General features: G+C 55.1%; 1 protein-coding gene across 2 annotated transcripts in view; it reads left to right on the top strand.

Moving 5' to 3' along the window:
- The first annotated feature begins 6,489 nt into the window (after nt 1-6,489).
- HPN (hepsin) overlaps nt 6,490-27,833 on the top strand; it is a 30,612-nt gene continuing 9,268 nt past the window's right edge. Inside the window, exons 1-7 of one of the 2 annotated variants that reach the window (XM_054010475.1) lie at nt 6,490-6,653; nt 8,212-8,313; nt 22,399-22,500; nt 22,851-22,892; nt 23,656-23,785; nt 24,360-24,482; nt 26,001-26,041. In XM_054010475.1, the coding sequence (XP_053866450.1) occupies nt 8,298-8,313; nt 22,399-22,500; nt 22,851-22,892; nt 23,656-23,785; nt 24,360-24,482; nt 26,001-26,041 (454 nt within the window). In that variant the 5' untranslated portion in view covers nt 6,490-6,653; nt 8,212-8,297. Of the gene's footprint in view, nt 6,654-7,944; nt 7,973-8,211; nt 8,314-22,398; nt 22,501-22,850; nt 22,893-23,655; nt 23,786-24,359; nt 24,483-26,000; nt 26,042-27,833 lie in introns of those variants that run through there. The other variant, XM_054010474.1, reaches the window with a different exon arrangement.

Raw genomic sequence — 27,833 nt, forward strand, 5'->3', positions numbered from 1 at the left:
CGCACGGCCTGCCGGGCCCGCCTGCCTAGCTACGTACCTGGGCACGGCCTGCCTGGCCCGCCTGCCTCGCTACGTACCTGCGCACGGCCTGCCGGGCCCGCCTGCCTAGCTACGTACCTGGGCACGGCCTGCCTAGCCCGCCTGCCTAGCTACGTACCTGCGCACGGCCTGCCTGGCCCGCCTGCCTCGCTACGTACCTGCGCACGGCCTGCCTGGCCCGCCTGCCTCGCTACGTACCTGCGCACGGCCTGCCTGGCCCGCCTGCCTCGCTACGTACCTGCGCACGGCCTGCCTGGCCCGCCTGCCTCGCTACGTACCTGCGCGCGGCCTGCCTGGCCCGCCTGCCTCGCTACGTACTGCGCACGGCCTGCCTGGCCCGCCTGCCTCGCTACGTACCTGCGCACGGCCCGCCTGCCTAGCTACGTACCTGCGCACGGCCTGCCTGGCCCGCCTGCCTCGCTACGTACCTGCGCACGGCCCGCCTGCCTAGCTACGTACCTGCGCACGGCCTGCCTGGCCCGCCTGCCTAGCTACGTAACTGCGCACGGCCTCCCCGGCCCGCCTGCCTTGGTACGTACCTGCGCACAGCCCGCCTGCCTAGCTACGTACCAGTGCACAGCGATCAGACCAATTTCCTCCCAGCCAGACAACACAACAAGGAAAGGACACAGGCAACTTGGTTTGAGCATTGGCCTGCTAAACCCAGGGTTGTGAGTTCAATCCTTGAGGGGGCCAATTATGGATCTGGGGCAAAAATCAGTACTTGGTCCTGCTAGTGAAGGCAGGGGGCTGGACTCGATGACCTTTCAAGGTCCCTTCCAGTTCTAGGAGATAGGATATCTCCATTATAAAAAACAAAACAAAACAAACCTTCAATTTAGCCCTGACTTTTCACTCGCTGAGAGGCACCGTGAGCTAAGGGATACTGCCCTAAGATGGCCTCAGGACTCCTGGGTTCAACTGTGTGACCTCAGCCAAGTTACTTCTTCCCCTCCCCCCACTTTGTGTCTCAGTTTCCTTTCAAACCCAGCTTCTGTCTCATCTGGTGCCCCAGCTTTCCAAAGGGCCGGTGAGAAAGGGCCATGAGGGTTCGGGCGTGACTAGGGTGACCATACGTCCGGTTTTTCCCGGACATGTTCGGCTTTTTGGTCCTCAAATCCCCGTCCGGGGGGAATTGTCAAAAAGCCGAACATGTCTGGGAAAATACTCCCCCCCTCTCCCCCAGTCCCCTGCTTACCTTGGCTCCCGCAGGCTGCGAGCTGCAGGCAGATTCCCCCGCGGCGGCGGCTGGTGCTGCTCCCCCCAGACACCTCAGCTTTGTGTAGCTGAAGAGCGGAGCTGCCCCAGCGCTACCGGCTTCAAGGTTTGTCGGGCAGTCCCCAGATCTCCAGACCCTGCGCCCCCGGCCGGGCGCTTCCCCAGCGCAGCCGGAGCCCGGGAGGGGAGGTGCCCGGCCAGGGGTGCAGGGTCTGGAGATCTGGGGGCTGCCTGGCAACCCGTGAAACTGGTAACGCTCAGGCAGCTTCGGGTGGCTGGGAGGGAGGAGGGGGAATGCGGGGCGCTCAGGGGAGGGGGTGGAGTTGGGGCGGGGACTTTGGGGAAGGGGCGGGGCCAGGGCAGGGAAGGGAAGGGGCAGAGTTGGGGCGGGGCGGGGCCAGGGCCCTGTGGAGTGTCTTCCTTTTTTAAGGTTTAAATATGGTAACCCTAGGCGTGACTGAGGCAAAACGGAGCCAGTGACATCTCACCCCCAACTCTCAGGACTTCAGCCCAGAAAGGAGGGGTGGGAGAGGTCCCGGCTGGCAATGGGATGTGCCGAGAGCCCGGGGTGCAGAGCTCTGCTGGGTTCAGAGAGAAGAACTGAACGGGGTCAGATGGAGACTTTGGGGCCAGGTCCATAGCTGGACAGGTTGTCTTAGCTCTGTGCTATGCCAGCCCCATCATCATCTAACCCCGCCAGGGTGAAGAGCCCCGTGGTTTGGGTTTCCCGTTCTGCCGCTAGGGCCCTGGGGAGTATTGCTCAGAGCACAGAGCATCCTTCCTTCAATGGGGTAGCAAGGGGAGAGCGCTCTGGGTCATATCTGCAATCCCCAGGACTAGGGAAATGGTCTGGGCCTAATGAACACTTGGGAGAAAAACACTGCTAAAACCCAGGTGTTTCGCAGACGGGCTGAGAAAAGTCCCAACGCTTCATCCCTGGGGCTCTCAAGTAGCCTCCAGGACAACCAGGGAGCGCCTGGCATCTCTAAGCTCAAAGATAAGCAGGAAACAAGCCTCTTTTGGAGCGGGGGAGTTTCCGGGCAAAAAAGAAAAGCACAAAAATGGGACAATTCAAGTTTTCCTGTTATGGGTCTCCCACTCCAGCCATCATAATATTAATAATAATTCCCAGCTCTTAGCAGCAGCAGCTCGCAAGGCCAAGGTCCCAGCAGGCCAGTGGCAGATCCTGGTCTATCTACTAGGAACGCTGCCTCTTTTTACAATGGGGGAATGGGGCTCCAAGCCACTCAGAAGCTGGCAGAAGCAGCACGGTTGCCTTAGGCTTGTGAGATTCAACCCGCCTGGGTTTCCCAGATGTAGCCGGTGTCCTTTAGCTCACGGTTCCGGGGGTGTCTGCATTACAGGAAGCAGAGGTTTAACCGTCGGGATCCCCACTCACTCCCAGCCTATGCTCTGGGATATTCCAATTTTTCTATACATGGAAACATTTGTCCTGGAATCAATACAGGATTTTGTGTGCAAGTCACTAGCACCATCCAAATTGGAACCCAGGCCTTTTGGCCAACAAGTTGTGTCAGCACTGTCACTGATATTATTACTCCTCCTGGCAACCTACAAAACGTATTGATTGAATTGTTTCCCCCAGTGGAGCAATTACAATTGGACATACATGAGTCAGTGATAAGAACCAAGGAAGCCTTAATACCCACAGCTCATCTTATCCAACAACAAATAGAAGTAGAAAGTGTGCAAAGAGGGGTGGAAACACCTTAGTGGGCAATCCCAGAGGATGTTACTCTCCACCCAATAGTCCAAACACTCAGTGTAATACTGATGGGAATAGAAGCCATAACAGTAATTGCACTGATGGGAATGTGTTGCTACATGCAATGACAAATCAAAAAAGCCAAATGACAGTGCCTGGTTTCAAACAAACAAACAAACAAAACTAGCTATCAACACTGCCATAGTAATGAATAATCATTATAAGAAATAATCAAATGCTTATTAATGTTTTAAAAGAAAATGTTTGGACTTATACAGTATGTAAGGGCATCTCTATACTTGCATACTCTGTAGGGTGTGTTAAACCAAATGTGTCCTATAAAAATGTATAAGGTACAAATGTATAAGGCATATTATAATCCTGACCAAAGCCCATATCATCAACCACCAACTAAGTATAAAGGATTCCTCATGTCACCCACAGATTACACCCCACGCCTCAGTCATGGTCCTCGGCCTAACATTCCCAGATACACTATAAGGGACTAAAAACAATTGAAAAATAAAATCTGTTCATCAGTTGTATGAGGGAATGTGCAGACCAAGGGATAGATGGGGAATCTATTTTTGGATGACTGGAAAAAGGCAAATGTAGTGCCCATCTTTAAAAAAGGGAAGAAGGAGAATCCAGGGAACTACAGACCCGTCAGCCTCACATCAGTCCCCGGAAAAATCATGGAACAGGTCCTCAAGGAATCCATTTTGAAGAACTTGGAGGAGAGGAAGGTGATCAGGAACAGTTAACATGGATTCACCAAGGGCAAGTCATGCCTGACCAACCTGATTGCCTTCTATGATGAGATGATTGGCTCTGTGGATATGGGGAAAGCGGTGGATGTGATATATCATGACTTTAACAAAGCTTTTGATACCATCTCCCACAGTATTCTTGCCAGCAAGTTAAAAAGTATGGATTGGATGAATGGACTATAAGGTGGATAGAAAGCTGGCTAGATTGTTGGGCTCAACGGGTAATTATCAATGGGTCGATGTCTAGTTGGCAGCTGGTATTAAGTGGAGTGCCTCAGGAGTCTGTCCTGGGGCCGGTTTTGTTCAACATCTTCATTAATGATCTGGATGATGGGATAGATTGCACCCTCAGCAAGTTTGCAGATGACACTAAGCTGGGGGGAGAGGTAGATACGCTGGAGGGTAGGGTTAGGGTCCAGAGTGACTTAGACAAATTGGAGGATTGGGCCAAAAGAAATCTGATGAGGTTCAACAAGGACAAGTGCAGAGTCTTGCACTGAGGGTGGAAGAATCCCATGAACTGCTACAGGCTGGGGACTGAGTGGCTAAGCAGCAGTTCTGGAGAAAAGAACCTGGAGAGTACAGTGGACGAGAAGCTGGATATGAGTCACAGTGTACCCTTGGAATGGGTTACCTAGGGAGGTGGTGGAATCTCCATCCTTAGAGGTTTTTAAGGCCTCGATTGACAAAGCCCTGGCTGGAATGATTTAGATGGGGGTTGTCCTGCTTTGAGCAGGGGGTTGTACTAGATGACTTCCTGAGATCTCCTCCAATCCTAATCGTCTATGATTCTATGAATGTGTGAATGGAGAAGTAAGGTGGCCACATATCAGTGTTTAGCCCACTGGGCCATCTTCAGTCCATGCATTATGCTTTTCCAGGATGATGGGTAAACATCCTCCGCATAAAATGGTAAAAAGTGGGGGACTGTAGTACTGAGTCATAAGCCTCTGTATCAGAGGTCTGGTACAAGGCAGGACCTACTCACAGAATCTCTCAAGAACAGGGCTGATCTTGCAGAAATACACATTGCTAAGAAGTGTTAAGCACAGAGCGCTCACACAAACACAGCCTGATATCAAGTGATACGAGAACATTCCGATATCAAGGATGGTACAAAAACATTCCCCAAGGGTACCAGGAACACACTGACCACTCCTAAAAGATAAGGTCAGGAGGACAGTACGCAATAGAAATGTTTTGATCAAACCAACATGTAAAAGGTGATGGGTAATAACTAGCCACGTCAGGGGGCAGTGACTATGTCAGAGGCAGTATGTAACTTGTTTGTATCAAGGTATAAAGATGTATCTCAGAGTAAGTATCTTTGTCCAGCTGAGGGGGAATGGAAAGTCCTGCCATTCACTGAGCTGTGTCCATTGTCATGGGCATACATGTCTTAGTATCCTCGTAGAGTCTGCCAGGTGTTATTACCGTGCTTTGTTGACAATAAACCTGGCCTGGTGCCTTCGTACCTTAATGGATCTTGTGGTCATTGGGCGGTTTGCTCGAGGTGTCTGCGCAGAGCTGGGGCAGCACACAGGGAGAACACACACACACAGCCAAATGACTAACAACAGCATCTGTGCAGCACCCAGTGCAATGGGGGTCCCCGATCTCGCTAATGGGAAATGGGTTCCAGATTCGCTCGCCTGCACCGGGGTGCTGAAATGCCCCTGATAAGTCATGACAGGGAAGTGGCTGGGGGGACCTTGCACTTCTCTAGCAGCCAACGTTGGTCATTTCATTCCAAACTGCTCTAGGCTCTCAGGGTTAAAACTTGCTGTCCTGCATGGCCTAGTGGGTGGAGCATGAGACTGAGGTTCAGGACACCTGGGTTCTGTTCCCAGGTGTGCCACTGGCCTGCTATGCGGCCTTGGACCAGTCCCTCCCCCACTGCGTGCCTCAGTTTCCCCTCCCAATCTAGCCCAAGCTATAATCTGCTGTGCATTAACCAGAGCAAATCCAGAGTGGCAGCAGGACTTGGGGGGCAGTAGGCTGACTCCCGGTACCACTGGGCTCATTCCCAGCTGGAGCAGGCGCTCAGAGACCTGAGTCAGCAAACTCCATTGGCCTGGGGACCTGGGTGCTGCCTGTCCCCACCGTCCCCAGGCACCTGTTCCAGGGGCTGGCTGGATGCAGGCCCAGAGTGGGCTTGACCTCTTTCTGCCCACGGGAAGGGGCTAACGGGGTGGAACAGGGCAGGCTGCAGTCACATGCATCTCACCGTGCCTCAGTTTCCCCTCTATCCCCGGGGTTGAAGGGGCGGGAGGGGGACCGTAGAGTGTGCGCTCCTCCCCTGGAAAACGCCAGGCCTCGCAGCCAGCAGCTTGGGACCCAGCCAGAGCAGGTTTGCCATCTGCCTCCCCCGCTCCCCTCCTCCCAGCCCCTGCGCAGGCGAAGGGGAGACCCGAGGTGCACAGGACACAATAGCCCCATTGAGCGAAGGGAGGCGGCACCGCCAGGAAAAGGGAGGGGGGGCTGCGAGGGGCGGGGCTTCCTGGCAGGTCACTCCTCCCAGACCTGGGATGGAACCCAGGAGTCCTGGCTCCCAGACCCGCTAGACCCCCCTCCCCTCCAGCTCCGTCTTCCCCTCCCAGATGTGCTGTGTGTAGCCTGGTCCCCCCAGTCCCCTGCCCCCCCTCCTCCGGGGGGGGCATGCACAGGTGTCCTGCAGCGGCCACGCCCATTGGGCAGCCCAGCCCGGCCCGGCCCCTCCCCCAGCCCCGCGCTCCCCTGCCGGGCCCCCGGCTCCGCCCGCCCCAGGTGAACCATCGCCCCGCTGAGCTGCCGCCTGGGCCGGGTGACCCCGGCGCCCCCCGCCATGCCGGCCCCTGCCCAGCCCCGGCCAGCTGCATGGTGAGCCCGCGGCCAGCCGGAGCCGCAGGGACGTGTCACGGGTAAGGGACCTCCCGCCCCGGGCACTGGCCGGGCATCGCGCCCCGACAGTCCCGCCCCATGAACCGCGCCCCGGACACCCCGCCCCCGACACCCCTGCACCAGGCACTGCTCCCGGGCACCCCCACCCTGGGCATCTCGCCCAAGGCAACTGTGTCCCAGACACCCCCTCCCAGGGCACTGTGCTCGGACCCCCCCACGGGCATCTTGCCCAAGGCACTGTGCCCCCAACACCCCCGCCCTGGGCACCCCCCACCCCAGACACCCCCACCCCGGACACCCCCACGCAGAGCAGTATCCTCGGACACCCCCACCACAGACACCCCTGCTCTAGGCTCCGTGCTCCCAACACCTCCCACCCTGGACCCCCTTGGCACCGCACCCACATCACCCCTCCCCCTGGGCACTGCACTCAGATCCCCACTCTGACCCCCACTGGGCACTGTGCCCCAAATCTCCCACCCTCCTTGGGCACTACACCCAGATCACGCCTCTCCCTGGGGGATGGGTGCGCGGATGTAGGGGTGAGGGATGGGTGTGTGGGGTGGATGGGGGGGTGGATGGATGGAGGGGTGTGAGGGAGAATGGGGGTGGGGTGCGTGGGGTGCGTGGGGTCAATGGGTGGATGGAGGGGCATGTGGGGGGATGCATGGATGGACGGAGAGGTGTGGTGGAGGATGGGTGGTGGCTGTGGTGGAGGGGTGCGTGGGGGGATGGGTTGGTGGCTGTATGGGGGATGGGTTGATGGAGGAGTGTGTGGGGGGAATGAGTGCGTGTCTGGATGGGGGATGGGTGGATGGAGGGGTGCGTGGGGCGATGGATGGATGGGAGGATGGGGGATGGGAGGATGGAGGGGTGCCTGGGGGGATGGGTGGGTGGATGGATGGGGGATGGGTGGATGGAGGGGTGCATGGGGCAATGGATGGGTGGATGGAGGGGTGCGTGAGGGGATCGATGGGTGGATGGAGGGTGCGTGGGGGGATGGATGGAGGGGTGCGTGGGGCAATGGATGGACGGGTGGATGGGGGATGGGTGGATGGAGAGGTGCGTGGGGCAATGTATGGGGGATGGGTGGGTGGCTGGATGGGGGATGGGCGGATGGAAAGGCACATGGGGGAATGGTTTATCCAGCGCTGCCCGTTGCCAAAACAGCAGTGCAGGCTCGGCAGTGGCTGGCTGGATGCTGTGGTTGTCTCCCCACAGTGCGGCTCCCACAGCCAGTGCCTGCCCCATGGGCTTGCAGGGGATGTGGTTCAGTACGTGGAGCTTGGGCAGCGCAGAATTGGGCCCCACCCCAGAAGTGGCTGCATGTCAGCACCGGGTGAGCCATCCCCATGAGGTGTTATGTGCAGCTGTTCCCCAGCTGCCCTGCCCGAGAGGTGACTACACCTCAGCTCCGGGCAAGCCATCCCTGTGTGTCCACGCCTGTGGGATGAAAGGCTGCAGAGGGAGGGGATTTGGGGTCCCCGAGCAGGATCTCAGAGACCAGGAGTCCTGTGCTGGCGCCAGCCAGGGCTGGGAACCCTGTAGTCACCGCCCCGCTGTGCTCTCTGTCCCCAGGGTGCAGGACTTGCCGGGTGCCAGGGGAGCAGGGTCTGTCTGGCCCGGCCCACTGGCTCCAGTCAATCATTAACCGCGGCAAGGAGATGGCTGAGAAAGACGGTGAGTCGCAGGGGAGCTGGGCCGCAGGCTACTCCTGCCCTAATCCCACATCCTGCTTCCTGCCCTAGCCAGTGCCTCCGCCCAGTGCCGTGCCCCCCATGATTGGGGGATCCCTGATCCCATCCACGCCCCTGCCTTCTCCCCAATCCCTCCTACCTTCCCTGATCCAACACCCCCATCTCCAATCTCCCCACCCCTCCCCCATTCCTGATCCCACAACTCCCCCAGCCCCATATCCTTCCCACCCCTTCCCAATCCCTGATCCCACCCTCCCCTAGTCCCATAATCCACCCCCTCCCCAAACCCTGATCCCACGTTCCTCCCCTTCCCTCAGTCCCAAATCCCACACCCCACCCCTTCCCAATCCCTGATCCCATCCCTCCCCAAGTCCCAAATCCCACACCCCACCCCTTCCCAATCCCTGATCCCACGTCCCTCCCCTAGTCCCATATCCTACACCCATCCCTTCCCAATCCCTGATCCCACGTCCCTCCCTTTTCCCCTGTCCCATATCCTACACCCCACTCCTCCCCAATCCCAGATCCCACCCCTTCTCAGATCCCACGTCCCTCCCCCAGTCCCATATCCCATACCCCACCCCTTCCCAATGCCTGATCCCATGTCCCAGCCCCTCCCCAATCCCACATCCCAGCCCCTCCCCAATCCCTGATCCCACTCCTCCCCCGGCCCCATATTCCATACCCCCGCCCTTCCCAATTCCTGATCCCACCCTCCCTAGTCCCATATTCCACCCCCTCCCCAAACCCTGATCCCACGTTCCTCCCCTTCCCTCAGTCCCATATCCCACACCCCACCCCTCTCCAATCCCTGATTCCATCCCTCCCCCAGTCCCAAATCCCACACCCCACCCCTTCCCAATCCCTGATCCCATCCCTCCCCCAGTCCCAAATCCCACACCCCGTCCCTCCCCTAGTCCCAAATCCCACACCCCACCCCTTCCCAATCCCTGATCCCACGTCCCTCCCCTAGTCCCATATCCTACACCCATCCCTTCCCAATCCCTGATCCCACGTCCCTCCCCTTCCCCCTGTCCCATATCCTACACCTCACCCCTCCCCAATCCCAGATCCCACCCCTTCTCAGATCCCACGTCCCTCCCCCAGTCCCATATCCCATACCCCACCTCTTCCCAATGCCTGATCCCACGTCCCAGCCCCTCCCCAATCCCTGATCCCATTCCTCCCCCGGCCCCATATTCCACACCCCCGCCCTTCCCAATTCCTGATCCCATGTCCCTGCCCCTTCCCCAATCCCTCTCCCCTTCCCTGATCCAACACCCCCTTCTCCAGTCCCCCACCCCCCAATCCCTATTCCCACTCCTCCCCCAGTCCCTGATCCCACGCTCTCACCCCTCTCCCAATCCTACATCCCACACCCATCTGCCCCTTCCCAATCCACACTCCCCCCCCCCCGCTTTTCTGATCGCTCCCCCCCTCCCCGAACTGCAGGAGAAATAGATCATTAACAGTGCCAGATGGCTGGGCAGAGGACACGAGAGGGTCACGCTGCCTGAGCTCAGCTCAGCTCCCTGCTGGTCCCCCACTCCAGGCTGGCCTCCTCCCCACCCCAGAGGGGCAGGCTGGGGAGAAGGGGCAGGGCTAGGGGCAGATAGGGGAGGGGAGGTTTGTGGGTGGGGAGGTGGGTGAAGCCAGTGGGGGAAGGGTGGGGAATTGGTGCATGGCTGGTGGGGGTAAGGAGCTGGCCCAGCTGGCAGAGGAGGGGCAGAGGTGATATTGTTGTGAGTCTGAAGTTAATGGCGGTTTGAGATTGTCATATAAGAGGGTCAGCTGGAATTCTGTAACCAAAATCCTCAGTCGACAATCGGCACAGCCCTGTGCACCGCAAAGTAAGAACAGATCCAGCCCCACCCCGCGGTGAGGGGCAGAGTTGGCCGTGTCCCTTCTCCATAGGGTGACCAGACAGCAAATGTATAAAATCAGGACAGGGGTGGGGGGTAATAGGAGCCTATATAAGAAAAAGACCCAAAAATCGGGACTGTCCCTATAAAATAGGGACATCTGGTCACCCTACTTCTCCACTGGAACGGGTGGGATGCGCAGTTTCATCCCCCAACTAAGTTCCAAACCTTCTGTCGTTATATAGCCAAAGAGACCCCTCCTTGCCACAAAAACTCGCCCAGAATTAAGGGTGCGGCAGGACCCCCTGACTTGAAGTGGTTTCCATCATTTCCAGGGTTAACAGTTTGGTTCAATGGCTCTCAGCACCCCCACGATACACATTGTTCTAGCTTCCCTGGCCCTGAATCATCTGTTCTGATGGGATTTCCTTTCAGAGGAAGTCTGTACTGATTGATGTGTGAAGGCAGCATTATTTACAGTGGAGACGACCAACGTTGTTCAAGTTCAAGATAATCTCTCTCAGTGTGTCCTTCTTTCCCCATGATCATTCTTCCCTAGTGATTCTCCCTAGCAAAAATCACCCCTCATCAATCCCAGGTTTAATGTTTACATCAGCCTTAGATCTATATTCATAGAATCATAGGACTGGAAGGGACCTCGCGAGGTCCAGTCCCCTGCACTCATGGCAGGACTAAATATTATCTAGACCAGCCCTGACAGGTGTTTGTCCAACCTGCTCTTAAAAATCTCCAGTGATGGAGATTCAACAACCTCCCTGGGCAATTTATTCCAGTGCTTAGCTACCCTGACAGGAAGTTTTTTGTAATGTCCAACCTAAACCTCCCTTGCTGCAATTTAAACCCATTGCTTCTTGTCCTATTCTCAGAGGATAAGAAGAACAATTTTTCTCCCTCCTCCTTATGACACCCTTTTATGTACTTGAAAACTGTTATCATATCCCCTCTCAATCTTCTCTTCTCCAGACTGAACAATCCCAGTGTTTTCAATCTTCCCTCATAGCTCATGTTTTCTAGATCTTTAATCATTTTTGTTGCTCTTCTCTGGACTTTCTCCAATTTCTCCACATTTTTACTGAAATGTGGCACCTAGAACTGGACACAATACTCCAGTTGAGGCCTAATCAGCGCAGAGTAGAATGACTTCTCATGTCTTACTTACAACACTCCTCCTAATACATCCCAGAATGATGTTCGCTTTTTTTGCAACAGCATTTCAGCACTGACTCGTATTTAGCTTGTGGTCCACTATAAGCACCAGACCCCTTTCCGCAGCACTCCTTCCTAGGCAGTCATTTCCCATTTTGTATGAACGCAACTGATTGTTCCTTGCTAAGTGGAGTACTTTGCATTTATCCTTATTGAATTTCATCCTATTTACCTCTGACCATTTCTTCAGTTTGTCCAGATCATTTTGAATTTTAATCCTATCCTTCAAAGCACTTGCAACCCCTCCCAGCTGGGTATCCTCTGCAGACTTTAGAAGTGTTCTCTCTATACCATTATCTAAATCATTGATTGAACAGAACTGGACCCAGAACTGATCCCTTGAGGGACCCCACTCGTTATGCCCTTCCAGCATGACTGTGAACCACTGATAATTACTCTCTGGGAACGGTTTTCCAGCCAATTATGAACCCACCTTCTTCTAATAGCTCCATCTAGGTTGCATTTCCCAGTTTGTTTATGAGAAAATCATGTGAGACCGTATCAAAAACTTTACTAAAATCAAGATATACCACGTCTATCGCTTCCCCCCTACCCATAAGGTTTGTTACCCTGTAAAGAAAGCTATCAGGTTGGTTTGACAAGTTTTGTTCTTGACAAATCCATGCTGATTCTTACTTATCACCTTATTATCTTCTAGATGTTTCAAATTGATTGCTTAATTATTTGCTTGATTATCTTTCTGTGTACAGAAGTTAAGCTGATTGGTCTGTAATTCCTTGGGTTGTCCTTATTTCACTTTTTATAGATGGGCACGATATTTGTCCTTTTCCAGTCTTCTGGAATCTCTCGTGTCTTCCATGACTTTTGGAAGATAAGCTAATGACTCAGATATCTCCTCAGTCAGCTCCTTGAGTATTCTAGGATACATTTCATCCTGGTGACTTGAAGACATCTAACTTGTATAAGTAATTTTTGACTTGTTCGTTCCCTATTTTAGCCTTTGATTAAGGGAATCAAGGATATCTGGTGTTCTATAGGCATGGAGATGCCACAGATTATTAGATTAAAGCCTAATAGATAAAATACATTATCTTACTTATAGGACAAGGCCCAGTGTTCTGGGCCTTAGAATTCAAACATCTCCTTTGTTAATATCATACAGATTCTAAAGCATAGTTGATATATAAATGAATCAAATATACGGAAAGTAAGGACTAAAAGGGTTAATATTTACTAAGAAATACTAAAAATACTGTCAGATGGCAGCTGCAATGGTGTTATAGGCGTTATTGATTTAGGGTTTCTTCATGGAGTATGGAGGTGTTGTGATCTGATAGCTATATAATAGGTACACGTACCCTTCCCTCCATCTCCACACACATCTCATCCATCCATCCATGTATCCATCCATCCAATCCCACACATACCTCTCCATCCATCCATCTCCACATATATCCATCCATCCATCTCCACACATCACTCTCAGTCCATCCGTCCATCTATCTCCACACGAATCCATGCATCCATCCCCACATGTATCCATCCATCCATTCTCACATATATCTCTCCATCCATCCATCTATCCACCCATTCCCACATGTATTCATCCATCCATTCTCACATATATCTCTCCATCCATCCATCTATCCATCCATCTCCACACACATCCCATCCATCCATCCATCCATCTCCACACGTACCCCTCCATCTATCCTCACATGTATCCCTTCATTTTCTTGTCTGTCTATCCATACATACATGCATCCATCCATCCACACATGTATCCCTCCATCCATCTAACTCCACATGCATCCATCCATTCCCACAAATGCCCCTCCATCCGTCCATCCCCACAGGTATCCATCTATACATCTATCTCCACACACACACTCCTCCATCCATCCAGCCAGCCCACATAGAATCATAGAAGTGTAGGAGTGGAAGGTACCATGAGAGGTCATCTAGTCCAGTGTTCTGCACTCATGGCAGGACTAAGTATTATCTAGACCATCCCTGAGAGGTGTTTGTCCAACTTGCTCTTAAAAATCTCCAATGATGGAGATTCAACAACCTCGCTAGGCAATTTATTCCAGTGCTTAAACACCCTGACAGGAAGTTTTTCCTAATGTCCAATCTAAACCTCCCTTGCTGCAATTTAAGCCCATTGCTTCTTGTCCAGTCCTCAAAGGTTAAGAAGAACAATTTTTCTCCCTCTTCCTATTAACAAGCTTTTATGTACTTGAAAACTGTTATCATGTCCTGTCTCAGTCTTCTCTTCTCCAGACGAAACAAACTCATTTTTTTCAGTCTTTCCTCATAGGTCATGTTTTCTAGACCTTTAATCATTTTTGTTGCTCTTCTCTGGACTTTCTCCAATTTCTCCACATCTTTGCTGAAATGTGGTGCCCAGAAGTGGACACAATACTCCAGCTGAGGCCTAATCAGTGTGGAGTAGAGCAGAAGAATGACTTCTCGTGTCTTGCTTACAATAGTCCCGCTAATACATCCCAGAAGGATGTTCGCTTTTTTTGCAGCAGTGTTACACTGTTGACTCATATTTAGCTTGTGGTCCATTATGAGCACCAGATCCTTTCCGCAGGACTCCTTCCTAGGCAGTCATTTCCCATTTTGTATGCGTGCAACTGATTGTTCCTTGCTAAGTGGAGCACTTTGCATTTGTCCTTATTGAATTTCATCCTATTTACTTCAGACCATTTCTCCAGTTTGTCCAGATCATTTTGAATTTTAATCCTATCCTCCAAAGCACTTTCAATCCCTCCCAATTTGGTATCGTCCGCAAACTTTATAAGTGTCCTCTCTATGCCATTATCTAAATCATGGATGAAGATATTGAACAGAACTGAACCCAGAACTGATCCCCGCAGGACCCCACTTGATATACCCTTCTAGCCTGACTGTGAACCACTGATAACTACTCCTGGGAACAGTTTTCCAGCTAGTTATGTGCCCACCTTATAGTAGCTCAATCAAGATTGCATTTCCCCAGTTTGTCTATGAGAAGGTCACGCGAGACAGTATCAAAAGCTTTACTGAAGTCAAGATATACCACATCTACCATTTCCCCCCCATCCACAGGTCTTGTTAGCTTTCTTTGACAGCGTATCAGGTTGGTTTGACACAATTGGTTCTTGACAAATCCATGCCGACTGTTATTTATCACCTTATTATCTTTTAGGTGTTTGCAAATTGATTGCGTAATTATTTGCTCTATTATCTTTCTGTGTACAGAAGTTAAGATGACTGGTCTGTAATTCCCCAGGTTGTTCTTATTTCCCTTTTTATAGATGGGCACGATATTTGCCCTTTTCCAGTCCTCTGGTATCTCTTCCATCTTTCATGACTTTTGGGAGATAATTGCTAATGGCTCAGATATCTCCTCAGTCAGCTCCTTGCGTATTCTAGGATACATTTCATCAGGCCCTGGTGACTTCAAGACATCTATCGTGTCTGAGTAATTTTTAACTTGTTCTTTCCCTATTTTAGCCTCTGATCCTACCCTATTTTCACTGGCATTCACCATGTTAGACATCCAATCACTACTAACTTTTTTGGAAAAAACTGAAACAACAAAGTCATTTATCACTTCTGTCCTTTCCACATTTTCTGTTATTGTTTCCCTCTCTCCCTGCATTGAGTAATGGGCCTACCCTGTCCTGGGTCTATGAGTCTAACCCTAACTCTATGTCTCTAGATAGTTTAATCTTGTTTTGTGCCTTGGCCTTTCTAATTTTGTCCCTACAGACTTGTGTTATTTGTTTATATTCATCCTTTGTAGTTTGACCCAGTTTCCAATTTTTGTAGGATGCTTTTTTTTGAGTTTCAGATCGTTGAAGAGCTCCTGGTTAAGACAGGGTGGTCTGTTGCTGTACTTCCTATCTTTCCTTTGAAGTGGGATAGTTTGCTCTTTTTCCCTTAATTACATCTCTAAGAAAAACTGCCAACTCTCTCAAACTCTTTTCCCCCTTATACTTGCTTCCCATGGGATCTTACCTACCAACTGCCTGAATTTGCTAAAGTCTCTGCCTTCTTGAAATCCACTATCTTTATTGTGCTGTTTTCCCTCCTACCACTCCTTAAAATCACAAACTCTTCATGATCACTTTCACCTAAGCTGCCTTCCACTTTCAAATTCAACCAGTTCCTCCCTATTTGTCAAAATCAAATCTAGAACAGCGTCTCCCCAGTAGCTTTCTCCACCATCTGAAATAAAAAAATTTCTCCAATACATTCCAAGAACTTGTTGGATAATCTTTGCCCTGCTGTATTATTTACATATACCACTCCCTCCCTTGCGCCCTCCCTCCCTCCATCTCCATATGTACACCTCCTTCCCTCCATCCTTCCTTCCATCCATCTCCACATGTAGCCCTCCTTTCCTCCATCCATCCATTTATCTCCACATGTACTCCTCATTCCCTGACTCCATCCATCCACTCATCCAGGGGAGGAGGGATAGTTCAATGATTTGAGCATTGGCCTGCTAAACCCAGGGTTGTGAGTTCAATCCTTGAGGGAGCTATTTAGGGAACTGGGGTAAAAATCTTTCTGGGGATTGGTCCTGCTTTGAGCAGGAGGTTGGACTAGATAACCTCCTGAGGTCCCTTCCAACCCTGATATTCTATGATTCCCCAGCACCAATCGGGCTGGTCTGTGGCTTCCACAAGAGTCACTGGTGCTTTCTCAGCAGTTCCCCATGGTAGCGGTTTGTGGCCTGGGAGACTCACAAGGAATCTGACCTGTCAGGGTGGGGCAGGTGCACCTCAGGGCTGGGATGTTCAACAAGGACAAGTGCATAGTCCTGCACTGAGGTCAGAAGAATCTCATGCACTGCTACAGGCTGGGGACCGACTGGCTAAGCCGGGATGGCCAACCTGAGCTTGGGAAGGAGCCAGAATTTACCAATGTACATTGCCAAAGAGCCACAGTAATATGTCAGTAGCCATAGGTGCCAACTCTGGGACTGGAGCACCCACAGGGAAGAATTAGTGGGTGCTCTGCACCCACCGGCAGCCAAGCTCCCCTTACCCCCCCGCCCCACCTCCTCTTCCCCTGAGCGTGCCACGTCCCCGCTCCTCCGCCTACCTCCCAGCGCTTGCCACTGCCAAACAGCTGTTTGGTGGCATAGCAAGCTCTGGGAGGGAAGGGGGAGGAGCGGGAACATGGCGCACTCAGGGGAAGAGGTGGGGAAGAGGCGAGGCTGGGGCGGGAATTTGGGGAAGAAGTTGGAATAGGGGCAGGGAAGGGGTGGAGTTGGGGCAGGGACTTTGGGGAAGGGGTTGGAATGGGGGCGGGGCAGGGGTGGAGTCAGGACTGGGCCAGGTTCAGAGGCGGGTCGAGCACCCACTGGCGCGAGAAGTCGGCACCTATGTCAGAAGCCCCCCCATTAGCCCCCCCAGCTCCCAGAGCCTCCCACCCACCAGCAGCCCCATCGATCAGATGTTTTGTGGTGTGCAGGAGGCTCTTGGGGGGGGATGGAGAGGAGCCAGGGGTTGAGCAAAAAGAACAGGAGTACTTGTGGCACCTTAGAGACTAACAAATTTATTAGAGCATAAGCTTTCGTGGACTACAGCCCACTTCTTTGCCCCCTGGGCACATTGGAAAGTTGGTGCCTGTAGCTCCAGCTCCGGAGTCGGTGTCTATACAAGGAGCCGCATATTAACTTCTGAAGAGCCACATGTGGCTCCAGAGCCACAGGGTGGCCACCCCTGAGATAGGCAGCAGTTCTGCAGAAAAGGCCCTGGGGATTACAGTGGACGAGAAGCTGGATATGAGTCAACAGTGTGCCCGTGTTGCCAAGAAGGCCAACGGCATTTATAAGTAGGGGCATTGCCAGCAGATTAAGGGACGTGATCGTTCCCCTCTATTCGGCACTGGTGAGGCCACATCTGGAGTATTGCATCCAGTTTTGGTCCCCCCACTACAGAAAGGATGTGGACCAATTGGAGAGAGTCCTGCAGAGGGCAACAAAAATGATTAGGGGGCTGGGGCACATGACTTATGAGGAGAGGCCGAGGGAACTGGGATTGTTTAGTCTGCAGAAGAGAAGAATGTGGGGGGATTTGATAGCTGCTTTCAACTACCTGAAAGGGGGTTCCAAAGAGGATGGATCTAGACTGTTCTCTCTGGTACCAGATGACAGAACAAGGAGCAATGGTCTCAAGTTGCAGTGGGGGAGGTTTAGGTTGGATATTAGAAAAAACTTTTTCACTAGGAGGGTGGTGAAGCACTGGAATGGGTTATCTGGGGAGGTGGTGGAATCTCCTTCCCTAGAGGTTTTTAAGGCCTGGCTTGACAAAGCCCTGGCTGGGATGATTTAGTTGGAGATTGGTCCTGCTTTGAGCAGGGGGTTGGACTAGATACCTCCTGAGGTCCCTAAGCTTCTATGATTGTATGCTGCATGAGCAGGGGGAGTCCTGGGGGGCGGGCGGGAGGTGTGTGTGCCACGGGAAGAAGCCAACTTGGGTTAGTGGCTGCAGTGGCTTTTTTGATCTTCTTCCAGTGAGGTCACCACTGCCCCAGCTGCTCACGTGGCTCTGCTGCTGGGGGGGTGAACCCGTCCCTGGGGCGGCTGATCACGTGGCCCTGCAACTGGGAGGACCGATTCATCCCCGGGGCGGCTGATCATGTGGCCCTGCAGCTGTGGGGACTGATCCGTGCCTGGGACAGCTGCTCACACAGCCTTGGACATGGAGCGGGGCTGACCTGTGCCCGGGGCGGCTGCTCACGCGGCCTTGCACCTGGAGCGGGGGCTGACCCGGCTGTGACTCGTTTTCCGATGGAAAATCAGGTTCTCAAGAAAACAAACGTTTTGGCAGAAGAGGGGAAGGGATGTGGTGGGGGAGGGGGACACGGGTTCTCTCCCCAGCTTTGGGAGGGGACTGGGGTCTAGTAGTTAGAGCAGGCAGGGCTGGGAGCCAGGACTCCTGGGTTCTATCTGAGAACTTTCTGATTTTCCCTTGGGAGAAAAAAATGAAGTGTGTGTGTGGGGGAGGGCGGGCGGGCGGGGGGATATTTGGTGTTTTGACAAATAGTGGGAATTTTCCCAAGGGAAAAGCCCTCCCTGCTGTGAGCCGCTGAGGTGCTTTAGCCTGTCTGGCCGGGCCTGGGGAAGAGACGCAGTGGGGCAGAGGGGCAGCTGGCTTTAGCAGTGTGTCCTAGCTGAATTCAGCGCTGTGTGCTAACGTCTCCTCTGCCTGCCAGTTCCCTCCCTATCACCTGCACCCTGAGGGCGGGGGGGCTCAGGGAGCCTGCCAAGGGCTTTCCCTCTGTGGCTTTCTGGGAGTTCCCTTCAGCTTATTTGCCGTAAGCCTTTCGCAGCTTCCCCACTGCCTCAGCTGGCCATTAGCTACCCTTTGGGCACTCCCACCCCAGGCCTTGTGCCAGGCGCTGCACAGCCCACGAGCAGGGCCGGCTCCAGGCACCAGCCGAGCAAGCTGGTGCTTGGGGCCGCAGACTGTTCGAGGCAGCATTCCGCCCAATCCTAGGGCGGCACGGCCGCTTTTTTTTGTTTTTGTTTTTTTGAACCAGAGCGCCCTGCAGGGCAGTCCTCTTCCTTCCCTCCCCGCCGACCGGAGCGGAGCCCTCGCGGCAGGCGGCGGCGCAGCGGGAGGGGCCGCGTGGCAGCGCCCCTGCTGTAGCCCCGGCCACCCCTTTCTCTCTCTCTCCCGCCCGCTCCCTCCTCCTCCCCCCCCCCCAGCTGGTCCCCCTGCACCTGCAGTTTTTTTTTTGCTTGGGGCGGCCAGAAAGCGCGAGCCAGCCCTGCCCACGAGAGACAGGCCCTGTCCCAGAGATCATCGGCCTCGTTGCCCCTGGCACTGGCTGGGGCTGTACGTATCTAGCCAGGTCTGGCTCTGCTAGGGTGACCAGATAGCAAGTGTGAAAAATCGGGACGAGGGTGGGGGGTAATAGGAGCCCCTATAAAAAAGAAGCCCCAAATATCAGGACTGTCCCTATAAAATCGGGACATCTGGTCACCCTAGGCTCTGCCCAAGGACCCCCAGCGAGCTCTGCTCCCGGAGGGCTCCTGCTAGTGGTACTGCTCATCGCTGGCCCTGCTGTGCCACCCCAGGACGACTGTACACACACACAACGCCCAGTTGTGTGACCCTTGGGTGACTGTACACACACACACAGCCCCATTGTGTGATCACAGGGCAACTGTACACACACACACAACGCCCAGTTGTGTGACCCTAGGGTGACTGTACACACACATACAGCCCCACTGTGCCCCCTTGGGTGACTGTACACACACACACAACACCCAGTTGTGTGACCCTAGGGTGACTGCACACACACACACAGCCCCATTGTGTGACCCCAGGGCAACTGTACACACACACAACGCCCAGTTGTGTGACCCTAGGTGACTGTAAACACACACACACACACACACACACATGGTGTGACCCTAGGGTGACTGTACACACACACAGCCCCACTGTGTGACCCCCCAGGATGACTGTACACACACATACAGCCCTACTGTGCCCCCTGGCAAGTGTACACACAGAGAGTTCTGTTGTGTGACCCCAGGATGACTGTACACACACACTGCCCAGTTATGTGACCCTATGGATACTTTACATACACACACAACCCTATTGTGTGACCCTAGGGTGACTGCATGCATACGTGCGCGCGCACACACACACACAGAGCCCCATTGTGTGACCCCCCTCCCAGGGCAACTGTACACACACATACAACCCCCCTAAGCTCCCCGGGTGAATGTACACAGATACAACCCCATTGTGTGACCCCAGAGCAACTACACACACACAGAGAATCCTGTTGTGTGACCCCAGGATCACTGTACACAAACATACAGCCCCAGTGTGTCCCCCTGACCCCTTAGGGTGACCTTACACACACACAGGCTGGTTGTGTGATACTAGGACTGTTGAATAAGTGTGTTGCCATTGTATTATTTCAGTGCAGTTGAAGATATAAATGTCTTTGTGTTGTCCCCTTACACTGGGTGGTGGGTGGTGGGGAGCCAGGACTCCAGGTTCTATCCCCTAGCACTTGTCCTGTGGTGGACCCCCCCCCGCCCCAAACCACTGGTTCTCCTTCCCAGGTGTAGGCTGGCAGCTCCCTTCCCCCACCTGGGCTGGGCTGCTGGGGGAGGGGGGAGTGCAGGAGCCAATCCTCCCAGGCCAGGTGTGAGGAGATCAAAAAACCCATCCTGTGCCCCTTCCCTGTCTGTCCCAGCACAGCATCCGCAGCCCCAGCCCAGATGGCCCCCTGGCTACCAGGCACTGGGCTCGGGGCAGAGCCCTTCAGCCCTGTACTGGGCATGGGCCAGATTCAGTCACACACCCATGTCCCCACAGAGCCCCCTTCCACCTCCTGGCGGGGGGGTTACTGGTCAGAGCAGGGGGGCTGGGAATCAGTCAACTAAATGGGATGGTGCTGCCAGGAACACAGCAACATGCTGGGGCTGTGGGGCTAACGCCGAGTATGGGAACAAAATAACTCCTCAGCCCCTGCCCTGTTCCCCCTTCTGAGCCCCCAACCTCACAGCATGGAGCCCCCTGCAAAGCCTGCCAGCCAGCTACCTGCAGCCCAGCGCCCCCTGCTGAGCCCCCTGCCCCGTGCCCTGCAGCCCAGCGCCCCCTGCTGAGCCCCCTGCCCCGTGCCCTGCAGCCCAGCGCCCCCTGCTGAGCCCCCTGCCCTGCAGCCCAGCGCCCCCTGCTGAGCCCCCTGCCCTGCAGCACAGCGCCCCCTGCTGTGCCCCCTGCCCTGCAGCACAGCGCCCACTGCTGAGCCCCCTGCCCCGTGCCCTGCAGCACAGCGCCCCCTGCTGTGCCCCCTGCCCTGCAGCACAGTGCTCCCTGCTGAGCCCCCTGCCCCCTGCCCTGCAGCACAGCGCCCCCTGCTGTGCCCCCTGCCCTGCAGCACAGTGCTCCCTGCTGAGCCCCCTGCCCCATGCCCTGCAGCACAGCGCCCCCTGCTGTGCCCCCTGCCCTGCAGCACAGTGCTCCCTGCTGAGCCCCCTGCCCCATGCCCTGCAGCACAGCGCCCCCTGCTGTGCCCCGTGCCCTGCAGCACAGCGCGCCCTGCTGAGCCCCTGCCCTGCAGGACAGTGCCCCCTGCTGAGCCCAGTGCCCTGCAGCATGGCACCCCCGGGTGCTGGGGGACCTCACTGTGGGGGCACACAGGGAACTCGGTGTCTACGGGTGGATGCGCTGGCCCTAGACAGGGCAACTGAGCAGTGGGGGCTTCTAATCAGTGGCACCATGGGGCCAGTTCCCTCTCCTGTGACCCTGCTGGGCCCCGGGGGGGGGCGGGGGGGGGACACCAGCAATGGGAACAGCCCTGCCAGGCGCTTTCTGGTGCTGCGTCTCCATGGGTCACTGCACCCTGCCCGAGGGCAAAGTCCCCCTGGACCAACCCCCACCCTGCCACGCTAGGGCTGTGGGACATAGAATTCATTAACTCTTCACTGTGGGGCTGGGAGCCAGGACTCCTGGGTTCTGTGCCCAGCTCTGGGAGGGGAGTGGGGTCTGGTGGGTAAAGCAGGCGGGGGCTGGGAGCCAGGACTCCTGGGTTCTATTCCTGGTACAGGGAGGGGGAGTTCTAGTGGTTACAGGGGCGTAGGCTTGGAACCCCCCCCTCGGGTCTCCAGGCCCCTATTTCATCCCCAGGCCTACTTTCCCTCCCTTCATCCCTCTGGTACCACAGCAACCCGGGCGGGAGGGTGACAGGAGCCCACGGGGCTGGCTGAATGGGGAGGAGAGGGGGGGTGTTGACAGCAGGAGGGTGGGGCAGGGGGGCAGGCAGGTTCCCAGGCTGGGTGCTGAGGCCCTGTGACTCCTCTAGGGTGAGATATGGGGCTGCTGAGCGGGGGCAGGATGCCAGGGTCAGCCCCAGGGCTGTGTGCTGCGGGGGGGGGGGGTCCCAGCCAGCTGGGAGGAGTCAGTGCAACAGCCTGTGCTAAGAACCAGGAAGGGGGGGGTTCGTTCCCAGGCCCATTAACCCCCCTCCTGTTCCAGGGGGCCCCACGGTGCCGTGCTGGTCGCTGCCCAAGGTTGTGGCTGTCGTGACTGGTGGTTTCCTGCTCTTAGCCGGCATCGGAGCCAGCGTGTGGGCCATTGGTAAGAATCTGGCCCCCCAGGACCCCTCACTCCCGAGGCACAACCCCCTGGTATCCCAGCCCTGGGCTCCCCCACCCAGCCCTGCCCGGGCCCCTCACTCCCAACCTGCAGCCCCCTGCTAGCCCCCCACTACCTCATCCCATCGGCGAATGCCCCTTACTCCTGTCCTATAGCCCCCTGCTAGCCCCACCTGCCAGCCCTGCCTGTGCCCCCCCGCTCACATTCCCTGATGCCATATCCTCATTCCTCATAATCACAGCCCTGGGCGCACCTGGAGCTCCCCCTCCTGCTGCCCCCTGCTGGGCATGGTGGGCTCTGCATGTACTCTAAGGCTCTCTTGTCTCTTGCAGTGACATCTGTGCTGGGGAGCGACAGTGAAGGACTGTATGGTGGTAAGTGGGGGAGCCCCCTGCTCAGGGCCATATGACTGGGAGCTACTGCCCCCCTCAATATGGGGGTCTGACACCCTCCCCCTTGTGCACACCAGGGCAGGGCCCGAATCCCCCTCCTCTAACCCACCAGCCCCCACTCCCCTCCCAGAGCCGGGGATAGAACCAAGGAGTCCTGGTTCAAAACCTGCCCCCCCCAACCCCCACCAACCCACCAGACCCCACTCTTCTCCCAGAACCAGGCATAGAACCCAGGAGTCCTGACTCCCAGTGGAGGGCCCTCGTCCACTGGATCCAGCTGCCACTTTGTGGGTGTTAGTAGGAAATTGGCTGGTCTGTGAACAACCCAGAGCCCTGCCCTGATCCACCCTCCCTGTTGCTAAGTATCCGGGGGTAGCCGTGTTAGTCTGTATCCACAAAAACAACAAGGAGTCCAGTAGCACCTTAAAGACTAACAGATTTATTTGGGCATGAGCTTTCGTGGGTAAAAAACCCACTTCTTGGGTAAAAACAACACTGAAGAAGTGGGGTCTTCTTACCCATGAAAGCTTAGGCAAAATAAATCTGTTAGTCTTTAAGGTGCCACCAGACTCCTCCCTGTTGCTGGGAGGCCTGGGGACGGCTGCTGTAGGGCTGAGAATGGCCACTGGAGGGAGACATGGACACAGGCTGACCCAGGGTGCTCGTGCAGGGCTGGAGGGGAGGTGGAGGGTGACACATTAAGTTCTTAGACTGTTGCTCAGCGCTGCCCCCTCCCACCCCACAGTCCAGGTCAGTTCGGCCGACCTCCGTCTCACACTGTACGATGAGAGCGAGAGCAAATGGCGCCTTCTCTGCTCCACCTCCTCCAATGCCCTGGTGGCTGCGCTGAGCTGCGCAGAGATGGGTTTCGTCAGGTACCAGCCTGGGATAGCAGGGGCTGCGGGTCGGGACTGAGGGGCGCTGACAGAGCTGGGGAGGTGGGAGCCCAGGGCTGGGATAGCAGGGGCTGTGGGTCGGGAGTGAGGGGCACTGACAGAGCTGGGGAGGGGGAAGCCCAAGGCTGGGATAGCAGGAGCTGTGGGTCGGGAATGAAGGGTGCTGACAGAGCTGGGGGGGACCCAAAGCTGGGATAGCAGGGGCTGCAGGTCGGGAGTGAGGGGTGCTGACAGAGCTGGGGGGGACCCAAGGCTGGGATAGCAGGGGCTGCGGGTCGGGAGTGAGGGGTGCTGACAGAGCTGGGGGGGACCCAAGGCTGGGATAGCAGGGGCTGCGGGTCGGGAGAGAGGGGTGCTGACAGAGCTGGGGGGGACCCAAGGCTGGGATAGCAGGGGCTGCGGGTCGGGAGTGAGGGGTGCTGACAGAGCTGGGGAGGGGAGAGCCCAGGGCTGAGATAGTAGGGGCTGCGGGTTGGGAGTGAGGGGCGCTGTGTGGTGGGGCCGATCTCTGACAGGGGTTGGCTGCCTGTGGGTGACGCTGTCCCCTCCCCAGGTCTCTCTGGCACTCGGAGCTGGATGTGGAGCGCGCGGGCACCAATGGGACATCGGGATATTTCTGTGTGGACGAGTCTCGCCTGCCCCTGGCCCAGAGACTCAGTGAGGTCATCTCCATCTGGTGCGTGGGGCGGGGCGGGGGGCTCAGCAGCGGGTGCCGTGCTGCTAGGAGGGGGCAGGGGAACTCTGGGGGCAGCCCTTCCCCCACACCTGGGCTGCTGGATCCCTGGGAACTGGTTACTCTTATATTGGCATTTTGTTGGGTGTGTATGTGTGTCTGTGTGTGTGCATCTGTGTGTGTGTGTGTGTGTGTGTGTGTGTGTGTGTGTGTATGTGGCCCGCTGCCCTCTGCTGGAGGGACTTAGCCCTGCTGTGTGTGTGTGCGCGTCTGTGTGTGTGTGTGTGTGTGTGTCCCTGCTGCCCCTGCTGGAGGGGATGGGTCCTACTCTGTGCTGTAGTCTATTTAAAGTGGATTTAGTGATGTGCTATTACACCACTGTGGGTTTGGCTCTGCTGGCTCCAGTTTCAAGCTCAGCAGAGTGAACGTCACCTCTGCTACCTGCTTTCGACGTAGAGCCCCTAGGAACACACAAAGACCAAGGGTGGTGCCCACACACACAGTCACACGGACAAGGTCTAGTCTGGCTTCCAAGTGTTATTAAAGTTACTGTTAAGGTTCTGCTTCCCCAAGCACACAGAAATCCTCTACAGACCGGTGCGCACGTTACAAAGCCAGCCATACTCACACCCTGAACGGCCGTCTCCAGGCCTGGCGCCTGCCTTGCGGATCGGTCAGCAGGAGAGGGGTGGTTCCTGCTAGACTTTACCTGTAGGAAGCTCATTTGCCCCAGTCTGGAGCCCTCTTTTATCTGGTGATTCTGACCTCACCTAACACTCTGTGTGTGTGAAGGCATCCACCCTCTTTGCCCTTATCTGTATCGTGTCCCCCAAGAATATTGGGGTACCCTGTTTTACATAGGTTGATTATAGTTCATTTTAGTCGCATTAGCATGACGTAAACCCTGCGGTTAGGGCACAACGTGCCCTGTAGTCAAAATTACTCTCAATGTTCATTTTTCACAATACCACCCGTTGCAACAGCTTTTCCAGTAACCTTGTCGTTTGGGGCCATTTTTTGGTCACTTATGTCCAGTATTTCTTAAGCCTATGGCCTAGTAGGACTAAGCTAACATATTACAGGCCTCAGCCTGTAGGCCTGGTGTTCCAGCCCTGTTTACTTACATACCGAATGCATCGGACTACTGGTCAATCGTATACTTCTGTAGTCCTACAACTTACATCTGTTTAGCACATAATGATTCTATATGATGTTAGTTAATCATAACATCACGTAATAAATGAATGATAATGAAGTGTGTGTGTGTGTGTGGAGGGGGTGAGCCCTGCTGTGTGTGTCTGTCCCCATGTGTCTCAGCTCCCACCTACTTTCTGTCCTTTTCTGTCAAGCCCTGTCTCTGGGTCAGTGAACGTATGTGGGTCTGAGGTGTGAAAACATGTCCGTGTCTGTGGGAATGGCACCTTCCCCAGATGCTCAGTGGGGGGTGAACATGCACCTCACACCCCACACATCCCCTCCTGCCTCACCCTCACGCTGACTGCTCGCATTTCTCCCTTACAGCGACTGCCCGACAGGCCAGTTCCTTGCGACACTCTGCCAAGGTATGGAGCCCTCATCCCTGGGCATAGCCCCATCCAACACCTCGTCCTTCCATCCCTCCACCCACCTCCATACCCACATAACCAGCCAACCAGCCACATACCAACCCATCCATCTCCATACCTACACCCCTCCCATCCATCTATCCATCTCCACATCCACTATCCATCCCTCCACCCACCTCCATACCCACATAGCCAGCCAGCCATCTACCGACCCATCCATCTCAACACCGACACCCCCCATCCATCTCCACATCCACTATCCATCCCTCCATCCATCTCCATATCCACCCAGCCAGCCATCTACCGACCCATCCATCTCAGCACTGACACCCCCCATCCATCTCCACATCCACTATCCATCCCTCCATCCATCTCCATTCCACACACCCCAGTCACCCATCCACTATCCATCCCTCCATCCATCTCCATATCCACCCAGCCAGCCATCTACCGACCCATCCATCTCAGCACCGACACCCCCTCATCCATCTATCCATCTCCACATCCACTATCCATCGCTCCATCCATCTGCATTCTGCACAACCCCTCCATCCATCCATCCTCCTCCATACGCACCCTGACAGATAGCCATCTACCTACCCATCCATTTCCGCAACTACACACCCCCTATCTGTCCATTCATCTCCACACCCACTATCCATCCATTCATCCATCCATCTCCATTCCGCACCCCGTCCAACCATCCCTCCATCCATCTCCATTCCACACACACCCCTCCATCCAGCCAGCCAGCCAGCCACACACCCTGTATCCATCCAGCCATCCACCTCCATACCTACACAGCCACCCACCCATCCACTATCCATCTACCCATCCATCTCCACCCCACACAGCCAGCCCTCCATCCCTCCATCCATCCCACACATCCCATCCATCCGTCCATCTCCACACAGACAGACAGCCCTCCATCCCACCATCCATTCTACACATCCCATCCATCCATCACCATAACACACAGCCATCCCTCCATCCATTCCACACATCCCATCCATCCATCCATCCATCCATCCATCTCCACACCCTGTATCCATCCATCCATCCATCCACGTCCATACCCACACCCCCCCATCCCTCCATTCACCCATGTCCACACCTACACCCCCCATCCATCCTTCTCTCCAGCCACCCCCCTGTTCATCTCCCCCGCACACACCTGTCTGCATGTCCATCCCCATGCACACCTCTCTCTCTCTCTCTAGTCAGTGCCCATCACAATCAGCCCTAATTGGAGCTGGTTGAAATACTTATTTTTTATTTCCAAGGAAAACAACCATTTTTCAGGGAAGTTTCAAACTGCAGAGTATGGGCAGCATAGCTCAGTTACCTCATGTCCCTGTTCTCGTCCACGGGCTGAGATACTCTGAGGCACCAGAGCCAGGAACTCCCAGGATACACTTGGGGCTCTCCTCTGGACAGGAACATTGGGTTTTCAACCAGAGCAGAGGCCTTTCCTGAGGAATTTCATTTTGTAAAAAATCCAATTTTCCATTGAGTCCAATGGAGCTACAGCCGATTTACACGGGCTGGGATCTGGCCCCATTGACTCCAATGGAGCTACGGCCGATTTACACGGGCTGGGATCTGGCCCCATTGACTCCAATGGAGCTACGGCCGATTTACACGGGCTGGGGTCTGGCCCCATTGACTCCAATGGAGCTACGGCCGATTTACACGGGCTGGGGTCTGGCCCCATTGACTCCAATGGAGCTACGGCCGATTTACACGGGCTGGGATCTGGCCCCATTGTCTCCAATGGAGCTACGGACGA

Source organism: Malaclemys terrapin, chromosome 21, assembly GCF_027887155.1.
Source record: "Malaclemys terrapin pileata isolate rMalTer1 chromosome 21, rMalTer1.hap1, whole genome shotgun sequence".
NCBI lineage: Eukaryota > Metazoa > Chordata > Testudines > Emydidae > Malaclemys > Malaclemys terrapin.